The sequence below is a fragment of the Pseudonaja textilis genome, chromosome 1, assembly GCF_049901715.1.
Source record: "Pseudonaja textilis isolate UNSWEBS1 chromosome 1, rPseTex1.2, whole genome shotgun sequence".
Taxonomy (NCBI): Eukaryota; Metazoa; Chordata; class Lepidosauria; order Squamata; family Elapidae; genus Pseudonaja; species Pseudonaja textilis.
The window spans coordinates 285,657,678-285,684,328 of NC_141990.1; the positions used below are offsets into that span (position 1 = coordinate 285,657,678).

The 26,651-nt window shown below is 35.5% G+C and overlaps 1 protein-coding gene across 1 annotated transcript in view; it reads left to right on the forward strand.

Moving 5' to 3' along the window:
* The first annotated feature begins 656 nt into the window (after positions 1-656).
* The window catches only part of IFT43 (intraflagellar transport 43), a 66,503-nt gene continuing 40,508 nt past the window's right edge, over positions 657-26,651 (forward strand). The window contains exons 1-3 of the mRNA XM_026712169.2: positions 657-765; positions 1,985-2,068; positions 12,855-12,922. Of these exons, the coding sequence (XP_026567954.1) occupies positions 724-765; positions 1,985-2,068; positions 12,855-12,922 (194 nt within the window). The 5' untranslated portion in view covers positions 657-723. The remainder of the gene's footprint in view (positions 766-1,984; positions 2,069-12,854; positions 12,923-26,651) is intronic.

The following is a 26,651-nucleotide window of genomic DNA, read 5'->3' on the forward strand; positions in this document are numbered from 1 at the left end:
TAATCTAATTCTATTCTAATCTAATTCTATTCTAATCTAATTCTATTCTAATCTAATTCTATTCTACGCATCAATCAACTTTCACTATCTGCATGCTGTAACAAAAGAGGGCATTTTATGCAAATTGCTCTACAATAAGCAAATATTGTATAAGAGCATAATAAGAGCAGTCATGTGACTGCTTTGCTAGCATATAAGTGCAATAAATGTCCAGCAGGTGAAATTACGGAAAGCAATTATTGGTATGGAAATTTCTAATATGAGAAATTCTTTGGGGATTCAATTTCTTGAAAATCAAGCATTTGGTTCAGGGTGAAATATTTTCTTCATCTGAAACACAAACGCACAGACCTCTTAGGCATTAAACCGTCTCTGCTTTTCTTAGTCTTTAGTTTTAATTTAGAGACCTTAGTTTTAACTTAGTTTTCTTAACATTCACAGCTTGACCTCAAGGAGCCTTCCACCGATCCTTGACTTAAAGACATATCTGCAGTTCTTCTTCTTAAGACTGAGCAATGCTTTAAACACGTGCCTTGCGAGCACCTACGTAATTAAATACTCCAGGGCGAGACCAAGGAATACTGCATGGTCAGCACCTTTCACAGACCCTTTAAGCGGAAGTCGTGGTTGCTATGGACGCTTAAAGGGCGGGTGTTTTTTTTTCCCGGAAGTAAACGGCTCCTCGCCCTCAATCTCGCGCTCCTGCATACTTGGGCCTGAGGGATGGAGGACGAGTTGGAGCTGGATGAGGAGGTCTGCAAGGGGGTAAGGCGAGCGAGAGGACACGGTTGCCATGGTGACGGACGGACAATTCCTCCCCGCCCCCGGCCCATTTTGCAGCCCGCCTTTTGCGTGATTTCCTCTGGCGGGCAAAGAATCGCCTTCCTCAGGCATTTGGTAGGACTTCGCGGTTGAAGTCTTGCCCCCCGCCTTCCACAAAGCCACCCCCAGCCCCCTCTCCAAGCCCCCGAGTTCGGTCTCTCTGGATAGGCGCGTAGCCAAGTTTGTACCGCAGCTCCGTTGAAAAACTCAGATTTGGGCGCGCCGGTCGTTAAAAAGGCTTCAAACGGCAAACAGCTGCAGAGCTTCCCGGTCGAACGTTTTTCTCCGAGGGTCAGCAGAAACGCACTTCGACCATTGCTACAAAGAAAGAGTTGACATCCGCAAGCGGGGAAGCGCTGCCTAGTATGATTTTATATATCTTATATATTTTACAACCACCAAGGTTAACTAATCCCTTAACTGTCCCAAAGGTGCTTTTTTCAAGAGGCAACTGGACTTTCTGGGTTTTCTTTGAAGACGTTTCGTTTCTCATCCAAGAAGTTTCTTCAGCTCTGGCTGGATGGTGGGAAGAAGAAGCTTCTTGGACGAGAAATGAAACGTCTTCAAAGAAAGGCCAGAAAGTCCATTTGCGTCTTGAAAAAATACCTTTGGGACAACCATGACCTGGATGACTGAGAATCTCCATAGACATTAATCCCTTAACTCTTCTTGGTGAAGCTTTTTGACTTTTCACCCCTTCACACATCAACTATCCTCAAGATGTTTCCTGAGCAATAGTTCCAAAAAGCATTGTTGTGAAGCTTGTCCATCTTTCTCTCCTTAATGAACTCTTTCTGGTAATGCATTAAGGCATATCAAAAGAAATGGTAGGAAAACCTGAAGGTTATGAATGGTCCCTACACAATATTGTGAAAGAGGAAGGTCAGTTAAACAAACCAAAACTTCATCCTCAATTACTCTCACAATAAATTTACGGGACAGGGAAATTTACACACATTTTCTTTTTCAGAAGCAAACTATATCCAGTGCAACTTACCCTTTAGTATTTGAGGGACAGAAAACTTTGTTCAAAAGAATTGAATCTTTCAAATATAACAAAAAGTTTTTATCAAACAAAGATTGATTATTCCTGCATTCCATTATTATGTGCAGTTCTGAGGGAGATCTTTTGAATAACTATAGTAATATTCTTCATGTTTAGGTAGTAAAGATGGGGAGACGTGCTCATCAAGATTTCTTCCCAGAAGAAAATCATCTTAGCCAGACGAACTCTCCAGCTGCACAAGTGGGTATAACTAAATTGTCTGGATGGCTTGGATTTGACTATCCTTCCTGGACTGCAGAATTCCAGTTGACCACTGCAAAACAAAAGAAACAGAAGATTATTATACAGTAACTGTTATGTATTTATTTATTAAATTTCTACACAGTCTGTCTCACCTCAGTGAATCTGGGCAGTTTACAGAAGTCTGGCAGTTGTATTTTTGCAGCCCAGATATAGTATCCATAGATAGTGAGATTTTCTAATTGTGAGACCTGCTGATTTAGAAATCTTGTACTTCTGGAACATGCTATCAAATATAGCTTTCCATACATGTTATAGTTTCATACATACATCCACAGATCTGTGACAGAGCTGGAAAAGCTGGTTTGTTATGGGTGACCATTTACCAAGTAATAATTTACAACAACAGCAAACGCTGCCCCTTGTGCCTGAGCCAGCCAGGTGCTCCAGACCACAGATGCACATCAGTGCCCTGGCCTGCCTGTTTACACCTCTGCTGCTCCCTCGCCCCCGGCAGTGGTGGCGGCTGTTGCGCTGCAGCTTCCGGGCGGGATACTGGAGGAGGAACTGCCGGCGGGGAGGCGAGCTGCCCCCATGGAGACACCACCGAGGCCCTGGCTTCCTGGCGTGGGAGCAGCTATGGTGGCTGGCTGGTCACTCCTGCCCTTCCCCCTGCAGCTGCCACTAATGCTGTGGGGCTGTGCAGGAGCTGAGCTGGGTGGGAGGAACATGCACCAGCTGGGAAGCTGTCGTGCTCCCTTGGAAGAAGTGGTGGGAGAAGTGGTGTTCCGAGGCCAGGAAGGGGCTCTGGCTTTCCAGCAGAGGGAGGCCGCAGTGTGTATGTCCCTCCACCCTGACAGGGACCTGCGGGGAGGGAGGCGCAAAGACCCCTGAAAGGCAAGGTGGAGCAGGCACATGAGCACACTACAACTCCCAATTTGGAAGTGCCAGCCCTCCCCTCCTCTTCATATCCTGCATTGCCTTCAAGTTTATTCTAGGTTTTTTTCCCCTTGCCAGATGAATTTTACAGTTATTTTATTAAGTTCTTCAAAAAAAAAAATTGTGTACTTTGATTGGAATTGTCTGAAATATATAGAGGAATTTTGGAAGAATATTCATTTTAATAGCAGCGATCCTGCCTAATAATGAAAGTTGCAGCTTACCCCATGTTTCTAAATCCTTCTTTACCTGTTGCATCAATTTATCATAATTATTTTCCTTAAGTGTCTTACAAAGTGCTATCAACCATATTCCTAAGTATTTAACTTTCTTTATCACTTGTATTCCCATAACTTCTTCTAGTTCTAATTTCTGTTTTTCTGTTAAATTTTTGGTCATTAAGTTTGTTTTCTTCCTATTAATTTTCAGTCCTGTTACTGCTCCAAATTGTTCTAATTCATTCATCAATTTTTGTCCTCTTTCTATTGGTTCCTCAATGAAAAAAAAATCATATCATCCGCAAACTCTTGCAACTTATATTCTTCTTTCTTAACCTTTAATCCTTTTATGTCTGGGTTCTGTCTAATTCACGTTAATAATGCTTCTGGTGATAATATGAAGAACAGGGGTGAGAGTGGGCAGCCCTGTCTGACTGTTTTTTCTATTTTTATTGGTTGGGTATATTCCCCGTTTATTATAATATTCGCCTGTTGTGTATCATAAATGGTTATAATATTTTCAAATATGGTGCCGAAATTCATATTATAATTTTTTTGGATTAAAAATTGCCAATTTAAATTATCGAAGGCCTTTTCTACATCTAAAAACATAAGTGCAATTTGTTTTTCAGGGTGGGCTTTGTAAAATTCTAAAACATCTAATACTATTCTTAAGTTATTCCTGATTTTTCTAGTGGGGAGAAATCCATTTTGGTCTTCATGTATATGCTAATTTAACATTCTTTTTAGTCTACTTGCTATAATAGAAGTAAATATTTTGTAATCAGTATTTAACAGTGAAATCGGCCTATAATTATGTATATATTGGGGATCCGAATCATCCTTCGGAATCAACGAAATCAATGCCACCCTCCATGAATCCGGCATCCTGGCTGCCAAAAAGACATCATTAAAAACTTCCACCATAAGAGGTCCTATTTGTTCTGCTGTTGCCTTGTACAGTTCCCCTGGGATCCCATCTGGTTCCGGGGATTTGTTGTTTTTCTGGTTCTCTATTGCTGATTTCAATTCAAACCAAGTAATGTCTTTGTTTAATAATTCTTCCATTTCTTCCCCAATTGCTTTATCCTTCATTTCATCTAAATAGTTTCTTATCCTATCTTCGTTAACTTCTTCCTTTTTATATAACTCTTCAAAATACTTATGGGCAATTTCTTTTTTCTGTTCTATCTCCTGTTGTATATCCCCCTTTCCATCTATTAGCTAGTAAATCAATCTTTTTTCTTTCCTTTTTTAAAGTCTGTATGATAGCCATCTCCCTGGCTTATGGCATGCTCAAAATAAGTTTGTCTAGTTGTATTCAAATTTATAATCATTCTCCATTTAATTAGTTCTGTTTTGCTCTTTGTCTTGTAATGGCTCTCTTTGTGCCTGAAGATGTGTCCTACTTTCTTCTCTCTCCTGTTGTAATTGAGTATTTCCTTGATTTCCTAAAGTTCCATCTCTGTTCTTATGATAGCCTTGATCTTCCTGGGAGTTCGTTTCCAGTTCATCCTTACTGCTGTGGTCTTCCGGGCCTAGCAATTGTTCATAAAATCCCTGCGCCTTTTCCATGGAGTCTATTTTGATTTTCCTTTCATCCCAAGAAACTAACATCTCCTCTGGGATTAGCCATTTAAATATGATTCATTTCTGATTTAGGTAAGCTGCTAAGAATTTATAATCTCGTCTTTGTTCTCTTAGTCTTCTTGGTATTTGTTTGAGAACCATGACTTCTTTGCCTTTATACATGATTATTTCATCTCTTGACATCCTATATATGATATCCCAGACACTCCTCACAAATTGTATATGGACTTCTCTTGGGCATTTGTGGCATCTCTCATAATTAGTGCTAACCCTGTAAACTTCATCAAACTCCCTCAAGATGTCATCTTTATTCTTTTCCAATAGTCCAGCCAATATTCCTGCCATTAGTTGTTCCAAGTCTTCTTCTTTGGATTCCACTACATTTTGGAATCTCAAGTATGTAGCAGCCTTATCCATCTTTAGGTAGACCAGTGAGTCCTCCATTTCTTTACTCATATTCTTTAATTCTTCATCTACCCTTTCTAATTTCCTTTCAGTTCGTTCTGTTCTTTTCTCTACCTCTTTTATTGTTGCTTCATTTTTCTCTAAGGCCTGCTGTAATAATCCAACTTTGTCCTCTACTATGGAGATATCCGCTTTCATTTCTGCTTTTAATTTCCCCATCTCCTCTTTTAGTTCATTGATATCTGCTCTCATCTCATTATGGCTTTTCATCATAGTTTCTTGCAGCTTCATCACTGATTCCTGTAAAGTCAGCAGAATTGATTGGATGTTGGCATTCAAGATGTTAGCCTGTTTCTCCACTGGTAATGTTTCTTCAATGTTTTTTTGTGCCATGGGCGAAGCTGTTGCCGACGTAGTTGTTAATGTCGGGGTGTCCTTTCTTCCCGTTTTCAGAGTTGTAGTTGTTTTGGAAGTCATTTCTTTTAAGATTTGTTTCTGTTGTTGTAATATATTAATTATATTATCCCAAATTAACATTCAGTAATAGAATCTCTATATTAGGATTGACTAGTATCTAATTACTTAATCTATCTATCTGCTGGATAGCTGTACTCTTAGCCAATTGCTGGAGTATAAGTTCTTATAGATAAAAATATTATCACTGTATTATTTTAAATCCAAATTCTAAATCACATATATAATTTTGTAAGGCCTCAATGCCCAGCCTTATACATAACTTCACATAATAATTATACACACACACACACACACACACACACACACACACACACACACATAATATCCAAATCCAACTATATTTAAATATTATAAATAAATATAAGTATTATCTAACCTTATTTTAAATATTCTTAAACACAAACAGTATTACATTCGCCCCCAAGTGGATTAATTGTGATCGCACAATGAATTATAATATTAATATATAAAATCCTATCGTTATTAATTAAATAATACTTAATGTTCTTACTATTTTCCCTATATTTCTAATCAAAGTATAACTATCACTATTATTAATAAATCAATTAAATCAGTTAATTCAACAATCAATTACAAAAATCAGTTTTCCTTTCCCTAGTATACATATTTATAATCATTATAAAGAGAGATTGAAAAAGGAGAGATAGTTCATCATAGCACCAGATGGTGGGGGAATAAAGAGAAAATGAGCAAATGTATACAGGAAAAAGGGTAGTAAAGAAGGGAAAAAACGAATTTTAAAGTAAGTTTTTAGCTTTCCATCTCTAAGTTTAAGAGCTTACACTCCACACGCACCGGAAGTTGGGAGGTAAGAAATGCTGAGTAGTGATTGTAATTACACGGTATCTCCACACATTCGGAAGCTTCCACTTTTAATTTTCGTCTTAGTGTTCCTAAGTTCAATTTTCCTGATTTTCTTCAGGTGGAACCACCTCCTCAGTTAAATCAGTATACTCCCTGAAGGGCAGTTAAGTGGTTTACATCAATTATATTGTTACAATAACTTCAGGGTTTCTAAGTATTGCCTGTGGCGCTGCACTGTCTCTATTCTGTCAGCTCCGATCTTCTTCCCGTCTCCGATTTAATAAAGTCTTTCAGCATAAAAATCGAATGAAATAGTCCAAATCCTCCACACTTCCAACCGCTAGATTCCCTTCTATTAATATCGGTGTGGTATATCTCCCAACCTTGTAAGCTTCCCTTTTTACTCGTTATTGTCCTCTATCTTTCTTCTGTCTTCACTTTCACTTGCCTCACATCCGCTTTTGGCTGCTTCCTTTTAGGGCTCTGGACAGACACTTGTAACAGCCTTATAAAGTCTACAGCATTCCAGTCATCCTCTCCGCTGCTAATTTTCTCTGCAACACTCTTCACCAATGATCCCACAAACTGTCACTCACTCGCTTCTTTACATCGGTGGCAGTCTGGACTTCAGAGCCGCCATTGGTAGGCGGCTGTTTCTTGCTTGTTGGGCTCTGGAGGGCTCCTCTTCACTGCAGGGGGTTTGTCTTCCCCACACTGTAGCCCGAGTCTCCCCCACGCTGGCACGAATTTCTCCGGGACTCGTGCACCCTCAAAGGATCGCACCAACCACAAAAAGAGATTAACTGAAACCACAGACGGGTTTCTGTACCTCTGTTCGTCCTTGCCTTACCACCGGAAGTCTCTAACCTGATTTCATTTCTTATTTACCAGCAGCACATCTATCTTACCTAATTTAATTCAGTGTATTTTTCTTTTCCTCATTGTATATATTATTGATAATAGATAATGAGTACTAGTCTCATTATACTGATGGCACATTAGTTCAAATGATATTCTCATACAATTTTATGTAGTATCAGCATATATAACCGAGAAGTTCTGAGGATATAAAATTGAAAAGCCAACTATGGCATTAGAAAAAATTGTATACTTGTTGCCAGACAGTGTTTCTAGACCTTGGGTTATGAACAAATGATCTTTTTAGATTGTGAAATTAGATGTTTGCCAAAAAAAATCTAACCCAGCTCCTTCTTGCTGTAAGAAGTCTGCTATGACTTGACATTTTCATTTTCACATGTAATAATAATATTCTTATCATAATAATGGGCTGAAATAAGCAGTGAATTTTGGATTTTATTCCTCCACATTTGTTCCTTTTTCTATGTGACTGAGAAAGAGCCATTCAGATGTTTCTGCTTAATTATGGTTTGTTTCAACCAAAGTGACAAAATGTTTTAATATTAATTATATATATAACAAGCAGATTTAAAGCTATAAAAACTTAAAGCAGAAAAGAGTCAGCAAACAGAAGTAAATTATTGCAATATTTATTATATAACACAAAACTGAGACCTTATGCTTAAAGCAACCTTGATGGGAACTGTCCACTTTCAGTAGTGCTACAGTTTCATTGTTGTTCTACCTAGTTGTGGAATTTTACTTAATTCAGAGCATATGGTTAAATTAATATTATTACATATTATCATGTACTTCTGGGATATAAAACTCAAAGGTGGAAATGTGGAAAGACAATGTGCTTTGAATAACATGACACAGAACCATGGAGATCTACAGAGATTTTCTATTTGAGTGCATGTACTCAAACATGTACTTTAAATATATAAATATATTTTGCATCAAAGGAGAATCTGTATTAGTATTGCTCATCCCATGGAAGTCTTTGTGGAATGGATCAGTGTTCTTTTGAAGCCACCCAGCTGCCAGTACAAGAAGTGTTGGACATCCAACTGTTCCCTTGGAATGTTGCCAGATTCTCCAAAAGGAATCTGAAAAATGTAGCTGAACTCATGTTCCCTAATTAGGTCAGCTTTCTTAAAATGAGCTGTAGCCTCATTCAGCCTGAAGCTCCTCAAGGTCTTTTATTTAGCCTATAGAACCCTGAATAGCTGCCCAGTTATTTTTGGCCTGCTGGGGTTATCTCCTTATCCTCAATTACATTTTTCATCATTCTCCTCAAAATAACTCTTTTAAGCATCTATATTTCCCAGTGCTTTTCATTTTGGTCTTCACTGTTAGTGCACTGATCATTGCTGAGTGTTGAGCACAAGCATGGGAAAGGTTACATAAAAATTCTAATTCTACCGTGTATTTCATTTTTTGAATTCTTTCTACCAAAAGATGAGGGAAATGGCTATTATTTCAATGCTGTTATTCCTCACATTGGCTGGCCCTGCAACATATGAAAACTGTACAGTACTGTGCCATGGATTATGTCTCCCTAAAAGAGTTTGGATATTTCGATATTAACATGGTCATGGATATAAGGATAATAAAATATACTTTGCAGTTAGAGTTAGACAAGATAAGAGACAAACCAGGTACAAGAGATATTGGAAATTTAAAGCTTTTTCAAATGTTTCAAGTAGGGGTTTGTTTTAAGAGGCTCTATGCTTATATTAAGCAAAAACACTTCTATGGATAAATAGGTAATTTAGACATAGTAGCAATTTATAAATATTTCTATAGGATGAACATACTTGGTAATTAGGTTGCAAGATCCATATGGTTTCATAAACAAGGATTACTTCCATTGGAATAAATATATTGCCATGATGCAATATAAAACAACTTTTATTTGGATGTAACGCCTGAGACCTATTTAGTTCCAGTGAAGAAATATACTGTACTTCCCTTATATCTAGTTTTGTTAATTAATTAAATAATAGGTCATTCAATTCCAATATGGCATACAATATAAATTTTATACAATAGACTATAAATAATACAAAACACAGATATTCAGATAAATAACATAATTCTAAAATACCTATTGTCATCATACAAATTTTCACATATCAGTTGTCCAATAAGGATCCTGTACTCACTTATAATCCAAGGAGAAAGCCAGGTTATGAGTGCTCATTTTAATAAGATTATAATCTCTCTGGGGGGGATATTTCAGGGGGCAGATACTATGACAGAGAAGGCCTGATTCATGGTCCCATCAGATGGGACATTGAAAATGATTGAATACCTTTTGAAATGGAAATTCCTTTTGATCCTAACTTTCCTTCCAGTTATCACTGTATTATATATCTCCTTTTTGTTTCTGGACTTTGCAAAGATATAATCCATTAGGTATTCTTTACTTTTATCCACCCATTTTTATTTTTGACTAATCTATTTTTGTCCAATCTCATTTTTACTCAGACTTTTACCCTTGCAAGCTCTTGCAAAGTTTATGCCAATATTTAAAGTCTTCTTCCTTCAACAGCCATGATACCATTTATTTTAAGCACTCCTACTTTTTGCAAGTTAAAAATATTAATCAATTACTTTCTATTCCTTAATGTTTTAAATTGCTGCTGAAATTTATATTTGTTTAAGTGAAAGTTAGCTTGCTAAATTTAGTGGGATGTTTATTCTTAAGAAAAGCCTGCCCAGGACTGCAACTCTTGTCTCCCACAAAGTTTGAATCGAGTACACATTTTGTCCTTATTTTTTGTCTATCCACATTGTATACACATTTTTATTTATGGTTGTGGGATACTTCTTAAATCCATCTTTCTATTCTAATAATTCATCAATTCTGTTAACAACAAATCCTCCAAGCCATTCTATTCTTAAAAGCTATATTTTTTAATGTGATTTAGCATTTTTTTTAAAACCAAGCATAGAGTTATTTCAGCCAGTATAGAGTTATTTCGGCCAGTATGTATGGCACACATAATGAGAAAGTGAGGGAGGAATCTAGAAAATTGCAGACTAACATATTTCCAAACACACAACTCAGTGGAGGAATAGATCAAGAAAGTTAAGATCTTCAGCGATCCTCAGTCGACTCATGGCTAATGATTCTTTCCTTAAAACATGACTCTTTTCCTCAGCACGCTTAATATTTCTTTACAACACCCAAAGAGAGCTATTAAATATGTTACAGACTCAAGAAGTAAACAGTGGCCTCATTTGATTATGGTTAGGATATTAGTTGTTTTTAACTATTATAGACATTGAATATTCCTAAAGGATACATAACTGCTATTTTTATTGAAAGAAAACATTAACAATCTACGCTTACCAACATGTCTCATTTAAATACCTTATATTGCCTATAAAGTATAGCAGCAGATTGGGAGTTTTGCTCTGAAGAAAGTTTCATAATGATATATGCAGATACAGTATCAATTGCTTACAGGTTAGGAAAAAATTATTAGATATATGTTTTTTTTTAAAAAAAATGTAATAAATGACAGCTTGTACATAGACGTAGCTCAAATATGTTGGCTTAATGCATCTAATCAATATTTGGGAATGCATCTAATCAATGTTTGGGAATTCAGTATACTCTGTGACAAAATGGGGTCTTTCTGTGTATGTAGTCTTTTACATCCATATGTGGTGTGTTTCCCTAAAGCATCCCAATTCAAAATGCTCCTTTTTTGGCACTATAGTCTCCTGGCTTTGGCATCTTAAGAATCTGGAGAAATAATTTAAAGATCAGAAAACTCCATTCACTGCAGCCCCTGAAGGCTTCACATTTTGTGACACAGTCATTCCAGTCGACTGAGCTCTGTCGCTTGCGGATAAACCCATATAAGGAAGCTGTTTCCTGCCTTCTAAGCTCTGTTTGTCCTTCTGCCCTTCTGCAGAAGAAATCTGGTATGTTGAAACTGCAGCATTTGGCTTGTCCCTTCTCCCTGTTTATTTTTGGAGAATGACTGTTTTTGCTCCTGTTAAGAGAGTTATGCTGGGTCATGCCTCCTCCTTCCAGCAGGCAACAGCCTAAAATTTCAAATATTGCCTATTTCCCACACTTATAGTGGGGAGAAAATCAATTATCTCAATATCTATAGGAAATGCCGACTTCTCCAAAAAAATTAATATTCAGGAGTGTTTTCCATTCTTTGTGATTTTTTAAAAAGATTGTCCATTTTTCTTGCCTGAAGAAACTTATAAAAACCCTAATTTACAAACATTATTAGACTGCTTGACAGCCTGTTCAAAGTGTAGCACTTTAATCAGTAAGCATTATTAGAGAGCATTGCAGAATCAGAGCATAGAACTATCTATATGAGCATCCTGATTTCAAGGGAGCCAACTAAAAGTCTGCAAGTGGGACATCATAATCAATGCATCTTCTACATCCAAGATGGCACCAAGACCAGAATAATTCTTCCTATTCTTTCTTCAGGGTACTGCAATACCATCCAACATATTCTCACAACTTTATTCGGATAGTAGGTTTTTCCCATCCACAGTACTTCAATTCCCTGAAACAAGTTTGTAGAAATGGAAGATATTTTTTTAAAGTATGTCATTCTTATAGTAACAGGACTTTAGTCCAAACATTCATATGACTTTTATTAACTATTAAAATTGATATTAATAATCAGAAATGAAATGATACAAACCTAGTAAACTCCAGGTGCCAAAGACTAGAACAATGGTCCATATGATTTCTAGTAATGTCCTTGCAGGACATTAGATTAGAATTAGAATCACTGGATTTCTCAGCTAGCCCTCTACTTCAGACTAGGTAATGAAGAAAAATTCCACAGCTAATTATGTCAAAAGCCATTGATAAATCTACCAGAGTTACATTCTCTACCTTCCTTCTCCAATTCAACTTATTTTTTAATAGTTGCCCATTCCTGTAATACAGAAAGCGCAAAAAGATGCAGAAAGCACAAAATAGAAAAAATGGGAATTAAAATACCTACATTTGGAGAAATGTTCATGAAAGAAGATTAAGTTCTTAAATTTTTAAATATTAGGTTAATATAAAGTTAGAAAAACATGAAAGTGAATGAAATCATACTTGACAGATTTCCAATACATATTATAATCCATTGGTTAACTTGTAGCATTTAGACATGAGGCGAGAAGCGGGCTGCGTGAGCAGTGGACCAGCACACTCACGTGCAGCTTACTTTGCTGCTTGTGTGCACCCTAATCTGCTGCTTGTGCGGCCCAGTTACAAATAGGCTATGGCTCGGTAGTGTGTTGTGGCACAAGGATTGGGGACCCCTGATTTAGGCTGTAAAAATAATGCCCTTGGTTACAACCCTTGGTTTGGTTATAATTATTAGCCATTATAAAAGTCCCCTTCTTGGGTCACAAATGTAGAATACAAATGTTGACAAATAATAATTGGAATCTTATTTTCTTTTACATTGTTTTTTTTACTTCAGCGTCCATCATCTAAACCCCATATACGCGAAGGAGTGTGGTCTGGCTTTGTTGGTGTAAATGTGTCTAAGTAAGTACAATTTTGTTTAAAGCATTCAAAATACGTTGTTACTGTAATCTGGGCAACTTCCTAGAAAATGGCAATGGAAACCTTTTAGAGTATTATAATGTTGCTTCAGCCTTTTTGGTTTTATGCAAAACCAATAATGCATCTCAAATGCATTTTTTTTCTAGAAGAGCTTGAGATCATGGGAGTCTAATGGAAGAGAACACCATAACAGCAGAATTTATGTCAGCTCTTGGTTCTTTTAGGAGGTAGATCTTCTGAGATACACAGCTATTTCTTTAGAAAGCTATCCCACACATTTTCTTGAATAGAAAGAAAATAATGCAATCCTTACAATTGTTGTAAGTTTATGATAGCATGTGGTTGGACTGTGTAGTACTTTAGTAAGTTAAGACTCACTAAAATCCCACAACTGCTATCAACCTTAAGAGTTTTCCATCTAAAAACCTTGCAGAAGCAAATTTTTACAACCTTTCTGAATAATAGGGATGGGTTTCATATATTGGGGCAATATTCCAAGGTGGAATATTGGAGCTGCTACCAAGAAATTCATTCTTCTGTCTCAGTGGGTAGATTCTCATCACATCTTTTTTTGGCCATCTCATATTGTGTGAACTGATGCCACCTACAGTTGGTGGTTCTAATGCTAATAAGAACTTTCAACCCGCCACTTGAATTGGGCCCAGAATCCTAGTGGAGATCAGTGTAGCTCAGATATTCCCAAGCCTCAATCCCAACTGGAAGAGATCCAGGTAATCCTTATCATCCAGAGTACTCAGTAATTGCTGCACGGTCACTTCTCTAATCTTTCCTAGAAAGGGAAGGTTGCCAGTTGGTTGATACTTATCTAAAATGGCTGAATTGAATGATAGTTTCTTGAGAAGGGGGATCACCACCATGTCCTTCAGGGCAGAAGCAACTTTCCCTTCCTCACAGACACATTCACACTTCCTACACCCAACTGTCATTCCCTTTCTGGCTGTCTGAACAGGCCAGGAAGGGCATAGATTTAATCTGCTGATGACAGTTCATCCTAGAAAGAAACCTGTCCACATCCATTGATGTCAAAAGCTCCAAAATAGTCCCAGGTGATTTTATAAGGAAGAATCCAAGATGATCACAAGACATTGTGTTTGTCACCTCACATGTCTCTGTCCCACTGGAGTCTAGCTATGAGGATATATGTATTTTTGTGTGCAAAGAGACTGGCAAACTACACAGTGTATTATGGCATTTCTCACCAATTTCTGGAATGAGATTTAGAATCAGAATCTTTCATCATCTTTGGACGTTTGGTTTATTGGAGTGCTGAAAAATCTATGTTTATAAAATAAATGTTGAAGGAATGGTGAGTATGTTCTCACAAGAAGCTCATATTCTCTCATCCAAAGATACTCTAGTAATGGAATTCCAGATAGGGTGCTTGCTTGGTTAATGAAATTGAAAGGCTCAAAACCCCACAAAAACCTTCTCTGGGATCTTAGGACCATCTTGGTGGAATAAGTTGAAGTTGTCTGAGCATCACTGATGTTTCATGAAACATTTTAAGAAGCACTACTAGAACATAATTCTTTATTGGCCAAGTGTGATGGACACACAAGGAATTTGTCTTGGTGCAAATACTCTCAGTATACATAGAAGAAAAGATACATTTGTCAAGAGTCAAGAATCATAAGGTACAACACTTAAAGATAGTCATAGGGTACAATAAGCAATCAAATCATACTATATTGGGTCATGGTATATCAAAAAGGAAGAATAACCCAAGATAAATATGAAAGGGACATTAACAAATAAGTACAGTGTATTGCATTCTCTATATACTTAGTATCTTCACCATTTTTATTACATTGCTTTGTCTATAACAAAATATATTGAAATTTGACTAGATATATTTCAGTTGCATGATTAATTCTTCAACCAGTAGAGGGCACTCAAGTTCTGTTTTGAAAATTGTAGAAAGTTATTTTATAACATCATTTACCATTTGATAAACAAACTTACGGTAAATGGCTCCTTATATTAGCTCATGCATTACATTTATAAAACACAAGGGGAAAAGAGCCTATGCTTGCTGAAGAAATCACCAGTCATGGCAGAGAGGCACTTATACTCATGTGTTAAAGAATTTAAATGAATGAAGTTGGAGAGTTGAGAGGATAGAATGAGATAGGATGAGATTTGCCAATTTCTTCTTTTAAAAACTTAATAAATACTGCTTCTGTCATATTTATTTTATATTCTCTGTTTTACATGTTTTGTCTCTGTTTAAAAAATTAACATGTAGCAATTTATATACTTTTTTTCTGTTCATTTACACACATATACCATAAATGTCTTGTAATACCAACACTATTTTTACTTTATTCTTCAATGATAACTATCCCTGAAAAATAATCTTAAAATACGAATAATATACAGGTGAAACTCAAATTAGAATATCGTGCAAAAGTTCATTTATTTCAGTAATGCGACTTAAAAGGTGAACCTAATATATGAGATAGACTCATTACATGCAAAGCAAGATAGTTCAAGCCGTGATGTGTCACAATTGAGATGATTATGGCTTACAGCTCATGAAAACCCCAAATCCACAATCTCAGAAAATTAGAATATTGTCAACAGGTTCAATATTCTAGGCTCAAAGTGTCCCACTCTAATCAGCTAAATAAGCCATAACACCTGCAAAGGGTTCCTGAGCCTTTAAATGGTCTCTCAATCTGGTTCAGTAGGAATCACAATCATGGGAAAGACTGCTGACCTGACAATTGTGCAGAAAACCATCCTTGACACCCTCCATAAGGAGGTAAAGGTAATTGCAAAAGAAGTTGGCTGTTCCCAAAGTGCTGTATCAAAGCACATTAATAGAAAGTTTTGTGGAAGGGAAAAGTGTGGAAGAAAAAGGTGCACAAGCAGCAGGGATGCCCGCAGCCTGGTGGAAAACACCATTCAAAAGTGTTGGGGACTTTCACAAGGAGTGGACTGAGGCTGGAGTCAGTGCATCAAGAGCCACCACACACAGATGGATCCTGGACATGGGCTTTAAATGTCATATTTCTCTTGTCAAGCCGCTCCTGAACAACAGACAACGTCAGAAGCGTCTTATCTGGGCTAAAGGAAAACAGAACTGGTCTGTTGCTCAGTGGTCCAAAGTTCTCTTTTCTGATGAGAGCAACTTTTACATCTCATTTGGAAACCAAGAACCCAGAGTCTGGAGGAAGAATGGAGAGGCACACACTGTAAGATGTTTGAAGTCCAGTGTGAAGTTTCCAGAGTCTGTGTTGATTTGGGGAGCCATGTCATCTGCTGGTGTTGGTCCACTGTGCTTCATTAAGTCCAGGGTCAACGCAGCTGTCTACCAGGAGATTTTGGAGCACTTCATGCTTCCTTCCACAGACGAGCTTTATGGGGATGCTGACTTCATTTTCCAGCAGGACTTGGCACCTGCCCACACGGCCAAACTCACCAAAACCTGGTTCAATGACTGTGGGATTACTGTGCTTGATTGGCTAGCAAACTCACCTGCCCTGAACCCCATAGAGAATAGATGGGGCATTGCCAAGAGAAAGATGAGAGACATGAGACCGAACATGCAGAAGAGCTGAAGGCCGCTTTTGAAGCATCCTGGTCTTCTATAACACCTCAGCAGTGCCACAGGCTGATAGCTTCCATGCCACGCCACATTGAGGCAGTAATTGCTGCAAAAGGGGCCCAAACCAAGTATTGAGTATATATGCATGCTTATACTTTTCAGAGGTCTGATATTGTTCTACGTACAATCCTTGTTTTATTGATTGCATGTAATAGTCTAATTTTCTGAGATTGTGGATTTGGAGTTTTCATGAGCTATAAGCCATTATCATCACAATTATGACAAATCATAGCTTGAACTATCTTGCTTTGCAAGTAATGAGTCTATCTCATATATTAGTTTTACCTTTTAAGGTGCATTACTGAAATAAATGAACTTTTGCACGATATTCTAATTTTTTGAGTTTCACCTGTAGATACCAACATAAAATAACTCTTTAAATTAGAGTAAACCATAGCACATAATACTTCTATAGTAATAACAAATTCTAGTCATCAAATCCAAAGATTAAGATTTCATTTCTTTCAGTTTCAAGCAGAAAAATCCAAAAGTGGTTTTCATATAGAAGTTGGCTTTCAAAAAAACCCCTAAAAGTCAATTTAATCATATCTGCCAACTCCATTAACTTCACCATCTATTCTTTCTTTGTGGATATTTGCAAGTTTTTCAATCTCGGCACGTGAATAAGCTTTGCTGCTGTTATCTTATATAAAAACTGTTTCAAGTTGTTTATCATTCAAACTTAGAATTCAATTTAGAACTTAGTTTCAATTGTACATGCAATTTGAGAATTCTCTGAATATACATATCTGATCCCACTATTTCTTAACTTCCTTTCCTGTCCACCAAAGATGAGAAAATATACCTTTAGATTGCTTACATTCCCAACATATATTTGGCACCCTTATACATCTTGAACAATTTGTCTATTGCTAAATACCAATGATACATCATCTTGTAAAGTTATTCTTCATATTATAATTCGATGTAATTTTCAATCCTTTACTCCACATATTTTCCCATTGATCACAATGATCACATCTTGTATCTCAAGTTTTTTGCCCATTTAATCATACACATTTTAAAATTTCCTTTCCAATAATACTTCATACATCTTAGCAATAATATGTCCTTCACTAGCACATAAATCCAATTCAAAACCAGTTTTTTCATTGATAAAAGCAAATTTCCTTTCGTTCATTTTAAGTCTTTCTGTCAACTGGGCATAAGCATAATATTGACAAATGTGACCTTCCCTTCCCAGTTCTTCACTAGTTTTTAATTTAGGCTCTCCTTCAGAGAAAGTCAATAAATGTGCATAGGTTAACCAAATTTGTGTAGTTATCATTTGTTTTTTTTAAAAAAACTTCTGGGGGGTTTACTATAAAGGAATTTTAGGATATCTTGCTTTATATCTATTCTAAATCCTCATTATGGCACTCCTAACAAAATATTTTTGAAAATCTATGTTAATCTTGATTTTGTCATTCCATAAATAGTAATGCCACTCAGATAATTTCTTTTCAATTTTAATAATCTCCTATCTTCAGAGACATCCAATCTTTCATTATACCAAACAACAAGCACCAATTTTTAAATCCACTTGTCTTTTTGGCATCTTGAAGCAATATATATTTAATTCTTGGGTTTTTGCCATACAGACTTAGAAATATGTTTTTCCATTGTTTGAATGGTACATCATTAGTCAAGATTGATATTGTCTTTAATAAAAGTAATCCATTCATCCTAATCACTAAATTCTACCTAACAATGATATTTGTACTTTTCCCCACCTCAATAAATCTTTTTTAATATCCTTCCATATCTTGAAATAGTTATTGTAAAGCAACATATAATTCATATTGGTCAGTTGTAACACCTAAGTATTTGATTTTCTCAATTTAAAACCCTTCCTTTTCATCAGACTCTCTTGGGCTTGTAAACTCATACGTTTTACCAAGATATTTGTTTTTTGTTTATTTATTTTAAATCTGACTAATACACCAAAATTCTTCAGTGTCTTCATGAAAAGTTCAATACCATTCTTCTCTTATAAACATTTTATTTGGGTTTTCACAAAACATAATAGAAATAAAATTTCTTTTTTTTGAGAATAGCATGGTCCCGGGTTATCACTTCTCCATATAGACACAAATTCAATTTCACATTCATCTTTGTGTTCTATTCCATATCTTATTGCTATTTTAACATTTTCTCAATAATTTTTCCCTTCCCTTAGTTTCCTCAATCTTACTTTTAATTATCTCATTCCTTTCAAAATTCAATTATATATATCTTTTTCTAAGTTTCAATATCTTTCTAGTCATTATATTTATACTTTTGTCTGTCCTGTTTCAATTTCATATTTTCTTTTCTCATTAAACAAAACTTTCCCTGTAGTTACTAATTGGAGTATGACACCTTTTTATCTTTTAATTTTTATCCATTCAACTCTTATTTAAACTTCAATTTATGCCTTTGCAATTATAACATTCAATATAACACATAACTTCTAGTCGAATTCTGCTTGGTACATCCTTAAAATAAGCACTTTTGACCCCTTCTCTCTCTAATTCTGATTCTCTCTTCTGTAATCCTCTCTTCTATTTCTTCCTAATATTGTAGTTACTTTTCAAACTATTCTTTTTGGGGGTTGTTTTTTCAAATCTCTTTCCCCCCTTTCCTTTCTTTTCCCTGCATAGAAATACTTGGTCATTGAAGATGGCTTCTTCTTTGTCCAGCCCTTCTTGTTCTACAGGCATTTCTAGTAGTTTCTCATAGTTCAGGATCTCCATTTCTAAAAATTGAAATACGAAGCCAAAAGAATCTCTTCCTTCTTGTGCATCTACTTTCTGTTTTTTAAGTTCCATTCTCAATTCTTCCAAGAGTGATACCATTTTGAAAACTTTTAAACAACCACCCGATTAATTTTAGTCCTTTAGATCCAATAGCCAAAAATCCAAAAATCACTAAGTAATCCAAATAATCCAAAGATGTTTCTTCTTGCTTCTTTTTTCCACTTTCTCTTCCTGGGGTTCTATTATTTTGTAACAAAGTTTCAGTTAAAATGTATCTTTTGGGAATCTTGTTAAAGTTTCACTGTTAATTCCTTTCACTTCCAGGTGGTCTCCTCCATTTTTCCAGATCCCACTCTTTTGTTTTTTTCCTTCTTTTAAAAGTTTTTGAGAATCCAGAAATCTTTATTATCTCTTTGACATTTTATTTTCAGCTTAAATACCTGTTAATGTCAAAGTGGATTTTTGCCAGTTTCTTGCTTAAATCTCTTAGTTGTCAATATAGGGAAGAAAAGAAAAAAACCCAAATCCCTTCCCTCTCTCATTCGCTGCTTCAAAGTCTTCTTTGGGAACAATGTTGTTCTTTATAATTCAAATTCTAGGGTACCTTATATTGTTGCTTTTTCAGTTTGACACAGTCAGCCAAAAACTTTCTCTTCTTATCTTCCTCATAAGAGAATATCATTCTTGAGGTTCTTGTAAAAAAAACTAAATTGTCAACAAAAGCCTTCAATTAGTAAGTCTTGTTTTAAATTTTCAAACCTGTTATTTTCTCATACTGTCTAATGTTTCTATTCAAAATTTTTAGAACTAAAATACAAAGCAAAGATGGCAGAGGTCATCTTTGTCTTATCTTCTTATAGATTTCACATGATTTAGTTAAGTCATCATTAACAATAATATGTGCTTTTGGGGATATATATCTGATATGTATATATCTGATTTCTTGAATAATTTCCCCCAAATCCATATTATCCAAAACTTTAAACATAAATGACCAGTTCAAATTGTCAAAAGCCTTCTGTGCATCAAGAAAAATCAATGTTGTTTGCTTTTTGTTGTCTTGTTGAAATACTCTATTACAACCAATACAATTCTTTGTTTTCTATTGTCTTTTAGGTAATGATCCACACTGATAAGTCTGTAAAATCTTCTTTAATCAGTCAATATTGTTGTAAATATTTTGTAATCATTATTCAACAGTGAAATTATTCTATACATCTTGGTTGAAGTCAAATCTTGTCTTTCCTTTAGAAGTAAAAAAATATTAGATTCCAGGTTTCTGGCATAGCAGATTTTTTCAAAATAGAGTACACATTTTAAGTTGTCACTACATTTTAAATGGTTATGATAATTGATATTCAAAAGACTTATAACATTAATAGAATTTAGGTGCTATTCAATAAATGCACAAATTACACAACAGGTAGGGTCTGATCAATTCATAAAACTAATTATATGAGATTTCAGCATAATTTGGACAGGTTTGAAGATTGGGATGAGAGGAACAAGATGCCCTTTAACAGGGAGAAATATAAGGTTTTGCATTTAAAGAGAAAAAATTGGACACATACCAGATGGGAAATTAATGGCTTGGAAATGCCATATCTGAACATGCCTTGGGTATAACCATTGGCAAAATGACGATGAGTCAGTAGCGTGAGACAACTACCAGATGTTCTACTCCACATCTCAAGGAAGATCATATAAAAAAAACTTGTGAACTCTCTAGTCTACATTGGTGAGACCACACATGGAATACTGACACATTTTCAGAAGGATAGTAACAGATTAGAGATGGTTCGAAGAAAAACAGTGAAGATGATATGGGTACTTGAAGACATACTCCATGAAAATAGGCTGAAGGAATTTGGAATGCTTCATCCAAAGAACATGATATAGAAAATGTGAGGTAGCATCATGATCAGAACATGATATTCAGATACCTAAAAGAAAGCTATAGGGAAAAGAACTATTTTTCATGGCCACAGAAATTAGAACCAGAAATAGTGGGTACAAGTTGCAGCTACTTAGATTTTTAAAAAAACAATTATTGACAGTAAGATGTATGCAATAAACTACCTATAGTGATTCTTCATCTTTAGAGATTTTTAGGAAGAGGCTGGACAACCAGCTTTCATGAATGGTTTAATTGATTTTTCCTGCACATTATCCTTTTGGTCCTTCAACTCCACAGATTTATAATTCTACTGGATATGGACAAGCAGCACTGGACAGCTATTTTTTTGGAATGCTTTAGTTTGGATTTCTACACTCACTAAAAGTTTGAACTTGGTGACTTAAAAGTCTATTTCTCAATTTATGACTTCATTAGAAATAGTTAATTTGAAGAAGCAATACTGAGTAGAAATAGTGTCTGCCTCATAGAAAACACAAGAAAGAGAGCAAGAAAAAGGAAAATGAGACTAAATCCCACCATTATTGGAACAAAGAAATTTGCATGAGCACTCCCACACTGACTTGTAGTTGTTGGAACATTGATAATAATTAAATTCATATCTGGGCTTTCCAGAAATATTGTCAAAATAGTTTATACTATAAATTACAGTGAAGACTACAGAATAGATCAATATATAATTTTAAAAATATCTGTAAGCAATAGAACTAACAAAGGATTAACTGATAAAAATAATAATACACTGATTAAAGAGCAGTTTATAGCACAGTAAAACAAAAAATACCCTTATTATGGGTTTGACTATGGAAAAACAAGGAAGCCAGGCAGACCTTTTGAGAAGGGTATCCCAAAGATATAACACCAGAACTGAAACAGACTTTTGTTTGAGTATCATCTGTAAAATCTGAGACATCCTACAGAAGTTCAAATCATAAGTTGATATGTACATAATTCAATTTATAACAAATGCTGGACAAAAAAATAGATAAATATTCTGTACCATTTGTGATAGTAAAGTGGGCATAGTCCCTGGTGACTGTATAGACAATAGCTTCTATCTCACCCTCTTCTCTTAATAATGCATAACTCTTCCAAGGACATTCAATGATCTTGATTCAGTCTGTCCATTATTTTTCTGTTGTCTTCTACTTCTTTTTCCTTTAACTTTCCAAAGCCTAATCATTTTTTCTTCTTCTTTCATCATTTGCTTGCATCATATGTCTAAAATAGATGAATTTTGGTTTGCTGATTATCATTTCAAAGCAGCTATCAGTTTTTTATTCAGACCGATTGACTGGTTTTTCTTGTAATCCATGTTATTCTTCAAATTCATAATTTGAAAATATTTATCTTCTTTTTTGCTCTTTTACTGTTTCATAGATGAACAGTTTGAATAGAAAAACAATGCTATAATTATTCTGATCTTTCTTATCATAGAAATGTCCTTATCTTTCATGACCTCTCTGAGTTTGTCATTGTCTTCCTCCCTAGGATTAATGTCTTTACTGCTCCAGCATACTATCCATCTTTATTTATTATTAAGTCCAGGAAAACAAAACTATCTACTACCTTCACTTTATCATGGTCAATTGTGACCAAGCTGGTTGACATTATCTTTGTCTTCTTATTTTATATTAATATTTTTCACTTCCCATTTTTGTTTTTATAATGAGGTCTTCTAAGTCTTCTTTATGTTCAGCTAAAAAGTGGTGTCATGTGCATATCTCAAATTGTTAAGTATTTTGACATCTAGTTTTGATTCAAGCTGTCATCTTATCCAATCTTGCCATTCATGTAATATATTCACCATACAAGTGAAGCAGATATGAGAATAATATGCATCTATGCCTTTCTACATTCGGAACCAATCAGTTTCAGCAAACCTGGTTTTTACTTGTGCTTTTATAAAAAAATTTTTTAAAATAAACAGCATGCCTGTTCCTCTTAATAAACATTTTGGTATTATCAACATAATCAAAGGCCTTATTTTAATCAGTTTACAGTAGAAGAGGTAAATTTCCTTTGTAGGTTCCCATACTCTTTGCATTATTCATCTTGTATTACGTCCCTTTGGTTGTCTGAAGTACTTATTCATTTGCTGTTTCTCTATCCATATATACAGTTGTACTCTGCAAGGTACATCAGTTGCGTTGGCTGCCAGTGTGCTTCCAGGTCCAACCCAAGATGCTGCTTTTCACTTTTAAAGCCCTTCATAGCATGGGAACTGAGTTATCTGAGGGTCTCCCTCTCCATGATTACATCAGCCTGTCCCATTAGATCAGGCAGCCTGTCCCATTAGATCCACATTTGGTGGATCTCAGTTGCAGGCCTTCTCTGCCATGGTGCATGGAACATTCTCCTTCCCAAAGTCAGGTTAGCTTCACCCCGTCATTATTTTGGAGGTGGTTAAGATTCAAGACCTGGTTATATCACCAGATCTGTGGGGCCTAGGGAAGCATTCTTACATTGCTCCCTATGAACTTTTTATTCTCTCTATAGCATTTTTCATTTTAACATGGCTTTTTATGTTTTTATAATGATTATTTATATTGTTGTTTTACTGATTATTGTACACTGTCTAGGGTTGCTTCTTTTTAGATGGGCAGCCATATAAATAAAAAATATAGCTATTTTTTTGTATGATTTTAAGCAAAACTTTGCTCATAGGAGGACTGAGTCAAATAGCAATATGTATAGTCTCTTGCCATCTATATTTTTCAGTATAGCCATTTGTACTCATCTTTTCCAATCTATAGGTCACAAACTTACTTCATATTTATTGATATAGACTTGTGATATAGACATTGTGAGTACTAACTACCTTTACTTCTGCAACTTTAAACAGTTCAGATTATTTCATTTGTGCCTGATGTTTCCTTTTTGACAGCTGGCCATTGCCTCTGATACCTTACTTTATAATGGAGTTGGTTCTTGAGTATAATTTCTATACATATGTTTCTGCCATTTGTAATGTTGTTTATAAAGTATTTCAACACATTTTTCCATCTTATTTTAACCTTTTTGCCTCTATTATATCTCATCTGTAACTTTTTTGAAAGCTTATAAGTTATCTATAAATATTCCTGTGATTTTAAATTTTTCTCTAATCCTAAAACCATTTTCTTATTATTTATCTCTATTTGTTGACATTTGTGACAGATTTTTTTCCCTGTCCTTTCATACTTCAAGTTGAAAGTTGGTCTTCAGTCTTTATATGTCTTTCTAGTTGCTCAAGGCTTTCATCATCTATTTTTCTTGGCTTTTATAATATTTTTTCCTGAAAGTCACTTGGATCTTTTTCTCTTTGAAATTTTGGGAGCGTTTTTTATGTTTTAGTTATCCCAATTTCTTTCATCTCTTCTCAGAATTCCTCAAATTCTTTTTCATATAAATCAAATGTACTGAATCTTATTACACTGATCTTCCAATCTCACTATATATAATCCAGGTTAAATCTGTCTGGTGCATCTAGTCTGTCTAGGTTAGCAAATTTAATCCATATATTTGGCACCAATAATTTATGAGGTTTCATGGTCTATGCTTGGATTTATCCAGACTGACTGGATTGCTTTTTACATCTTCTGTCCTGTATTACCTAGGCAGCTTAGTTCTGATATTGTCCATCTGGTGATGTCCATATGTACTACCTATGTTTGTGTTAGCAAAATAATTGTCTTCAGAAAACTTTATTAAGCTCTGTCTTGCATGATTGTGTTTATTCACTCCAAATTTTCCTAAAATTCCAGATTCCCCAGTTTCTCCATTATTTGCATGCCATTCAGGAATTAATTGTACTAAATCTCTCTTAGATGTTGATGAAGATTCTCAGTCATCCAGTTAGAGTTGCCTGGAAGTTGAGTCATGGCAACTGGACTTTTTTGTTGGTTTGAAATGTTGTTCTGTTTATCCAAGTAGCTTCTTCAGCCTGAGCAAGTTGGTTAGGGGGACTCAGCTTCCAGATCTGTTCTAGATGTTAACATTGAATTCTTCAGTGTCTTCCATCATTTGCTTCTGTGGTAAGAACAAATGCTTATATTGTGTAACATCAATATTCAATGAATGCCCACTAATTCTAATAGATATCGTAGCAAGACACATATTTACTGCAGCACTGGGTTTTTTTGATACTGTTGTTCCATTCTTATATTTGACCTGATCATCTATCATGTAATTATCTGATTTAACATGCCCCATTCTGTCTAATGTAAATTAACTTATTCCCCAAACATCAAATTTTGCATGCTGCATTCCATCTTCAACAATTGTAGGTTTTCCATGGCTTTGGGTTCTAATATTCCAATTGTTTGTGAAAATGAATAATTTCTGTTTCAGCACTAATACCCCAGTGACTATGCTTCTTTATGGTCTAGGGATGTCACCATTTTAAAATCTACTCATGAAAATTCAATATTCTGTATTCTTCCCTGCCAAGTTCCTTCCAACTCTAGAGATTTGTCTTAGTTGTTTCCAGCTTGTCATTGAGATTGATCTTGGAGTTCCTTCTTGTAAGGTTATGTGATTTCCTTTATACCTACAGAGCCTTAATTTGCTTCACCACCATTGTGGATTACTCTTAGGTTCACCTCTTCCTTTACAACCTTTCCAGCAGTTCCTTCCATCTTCACTCTCAGGAAATTGAAGTACTGAGGTTTCCCACCATGACCTGATGGTAGTTTCCCAGGAAGAATGACATACAACACAAATTGGGAATTTAGGATTTGTTTTGTCAGCTTCCACAATTAATATGCTCAAATACCATTGAATATCTATCGTCTGAATATCTGTCGAATATCTGTTGTCTGTCTGTCTGTCTGTCTGTCTGTCTATCTATCTATCTATCTATCTATCTATCTATCTATCTATCTATCTATCTATCTATCTATCATCTATCTATCTATCATCTGTGCATGTTGCTGAAGATGAATGTTTCTAGAGAATACTACATTAATTCTTTCAATTATATTTTAGAATGAAAGTTTTTAGTTGAAACTTGTATTAAAACAGATGATCAGGTTTAGTAACATGGGAATGTATTCTGATGTGATAAAATCAGTTTTTAAAATGAATAATCAAAACAAGTGTATGATTTGATGAGCCTTAGAAAACCTCCTCCCCCACCCACAACCTTTTGGACACCAGAGACCGTGGAGAGAGATTTTTCCATGGATTGGAGAGGGCATGGTTTCACGTGCTGCCTGCATCCCATGGATAGAGCTTTGCTTGTTTGCACGGCCTGGTTTCTGGCATGCCATGGACTGCTGCCGGTCCACAGGCCCTTGGGTTGGGGACCCCTGCTTTAGACTATTAAATGGCAGGATATGCTTTGGGATACAATTCTCTTTTACAAAAGTAAAAACTGACATTTAAGTCTGGTGACTGCATAAACACATCCATGTGGGATTTTTTTGACAATGGTTTAGAATGGCT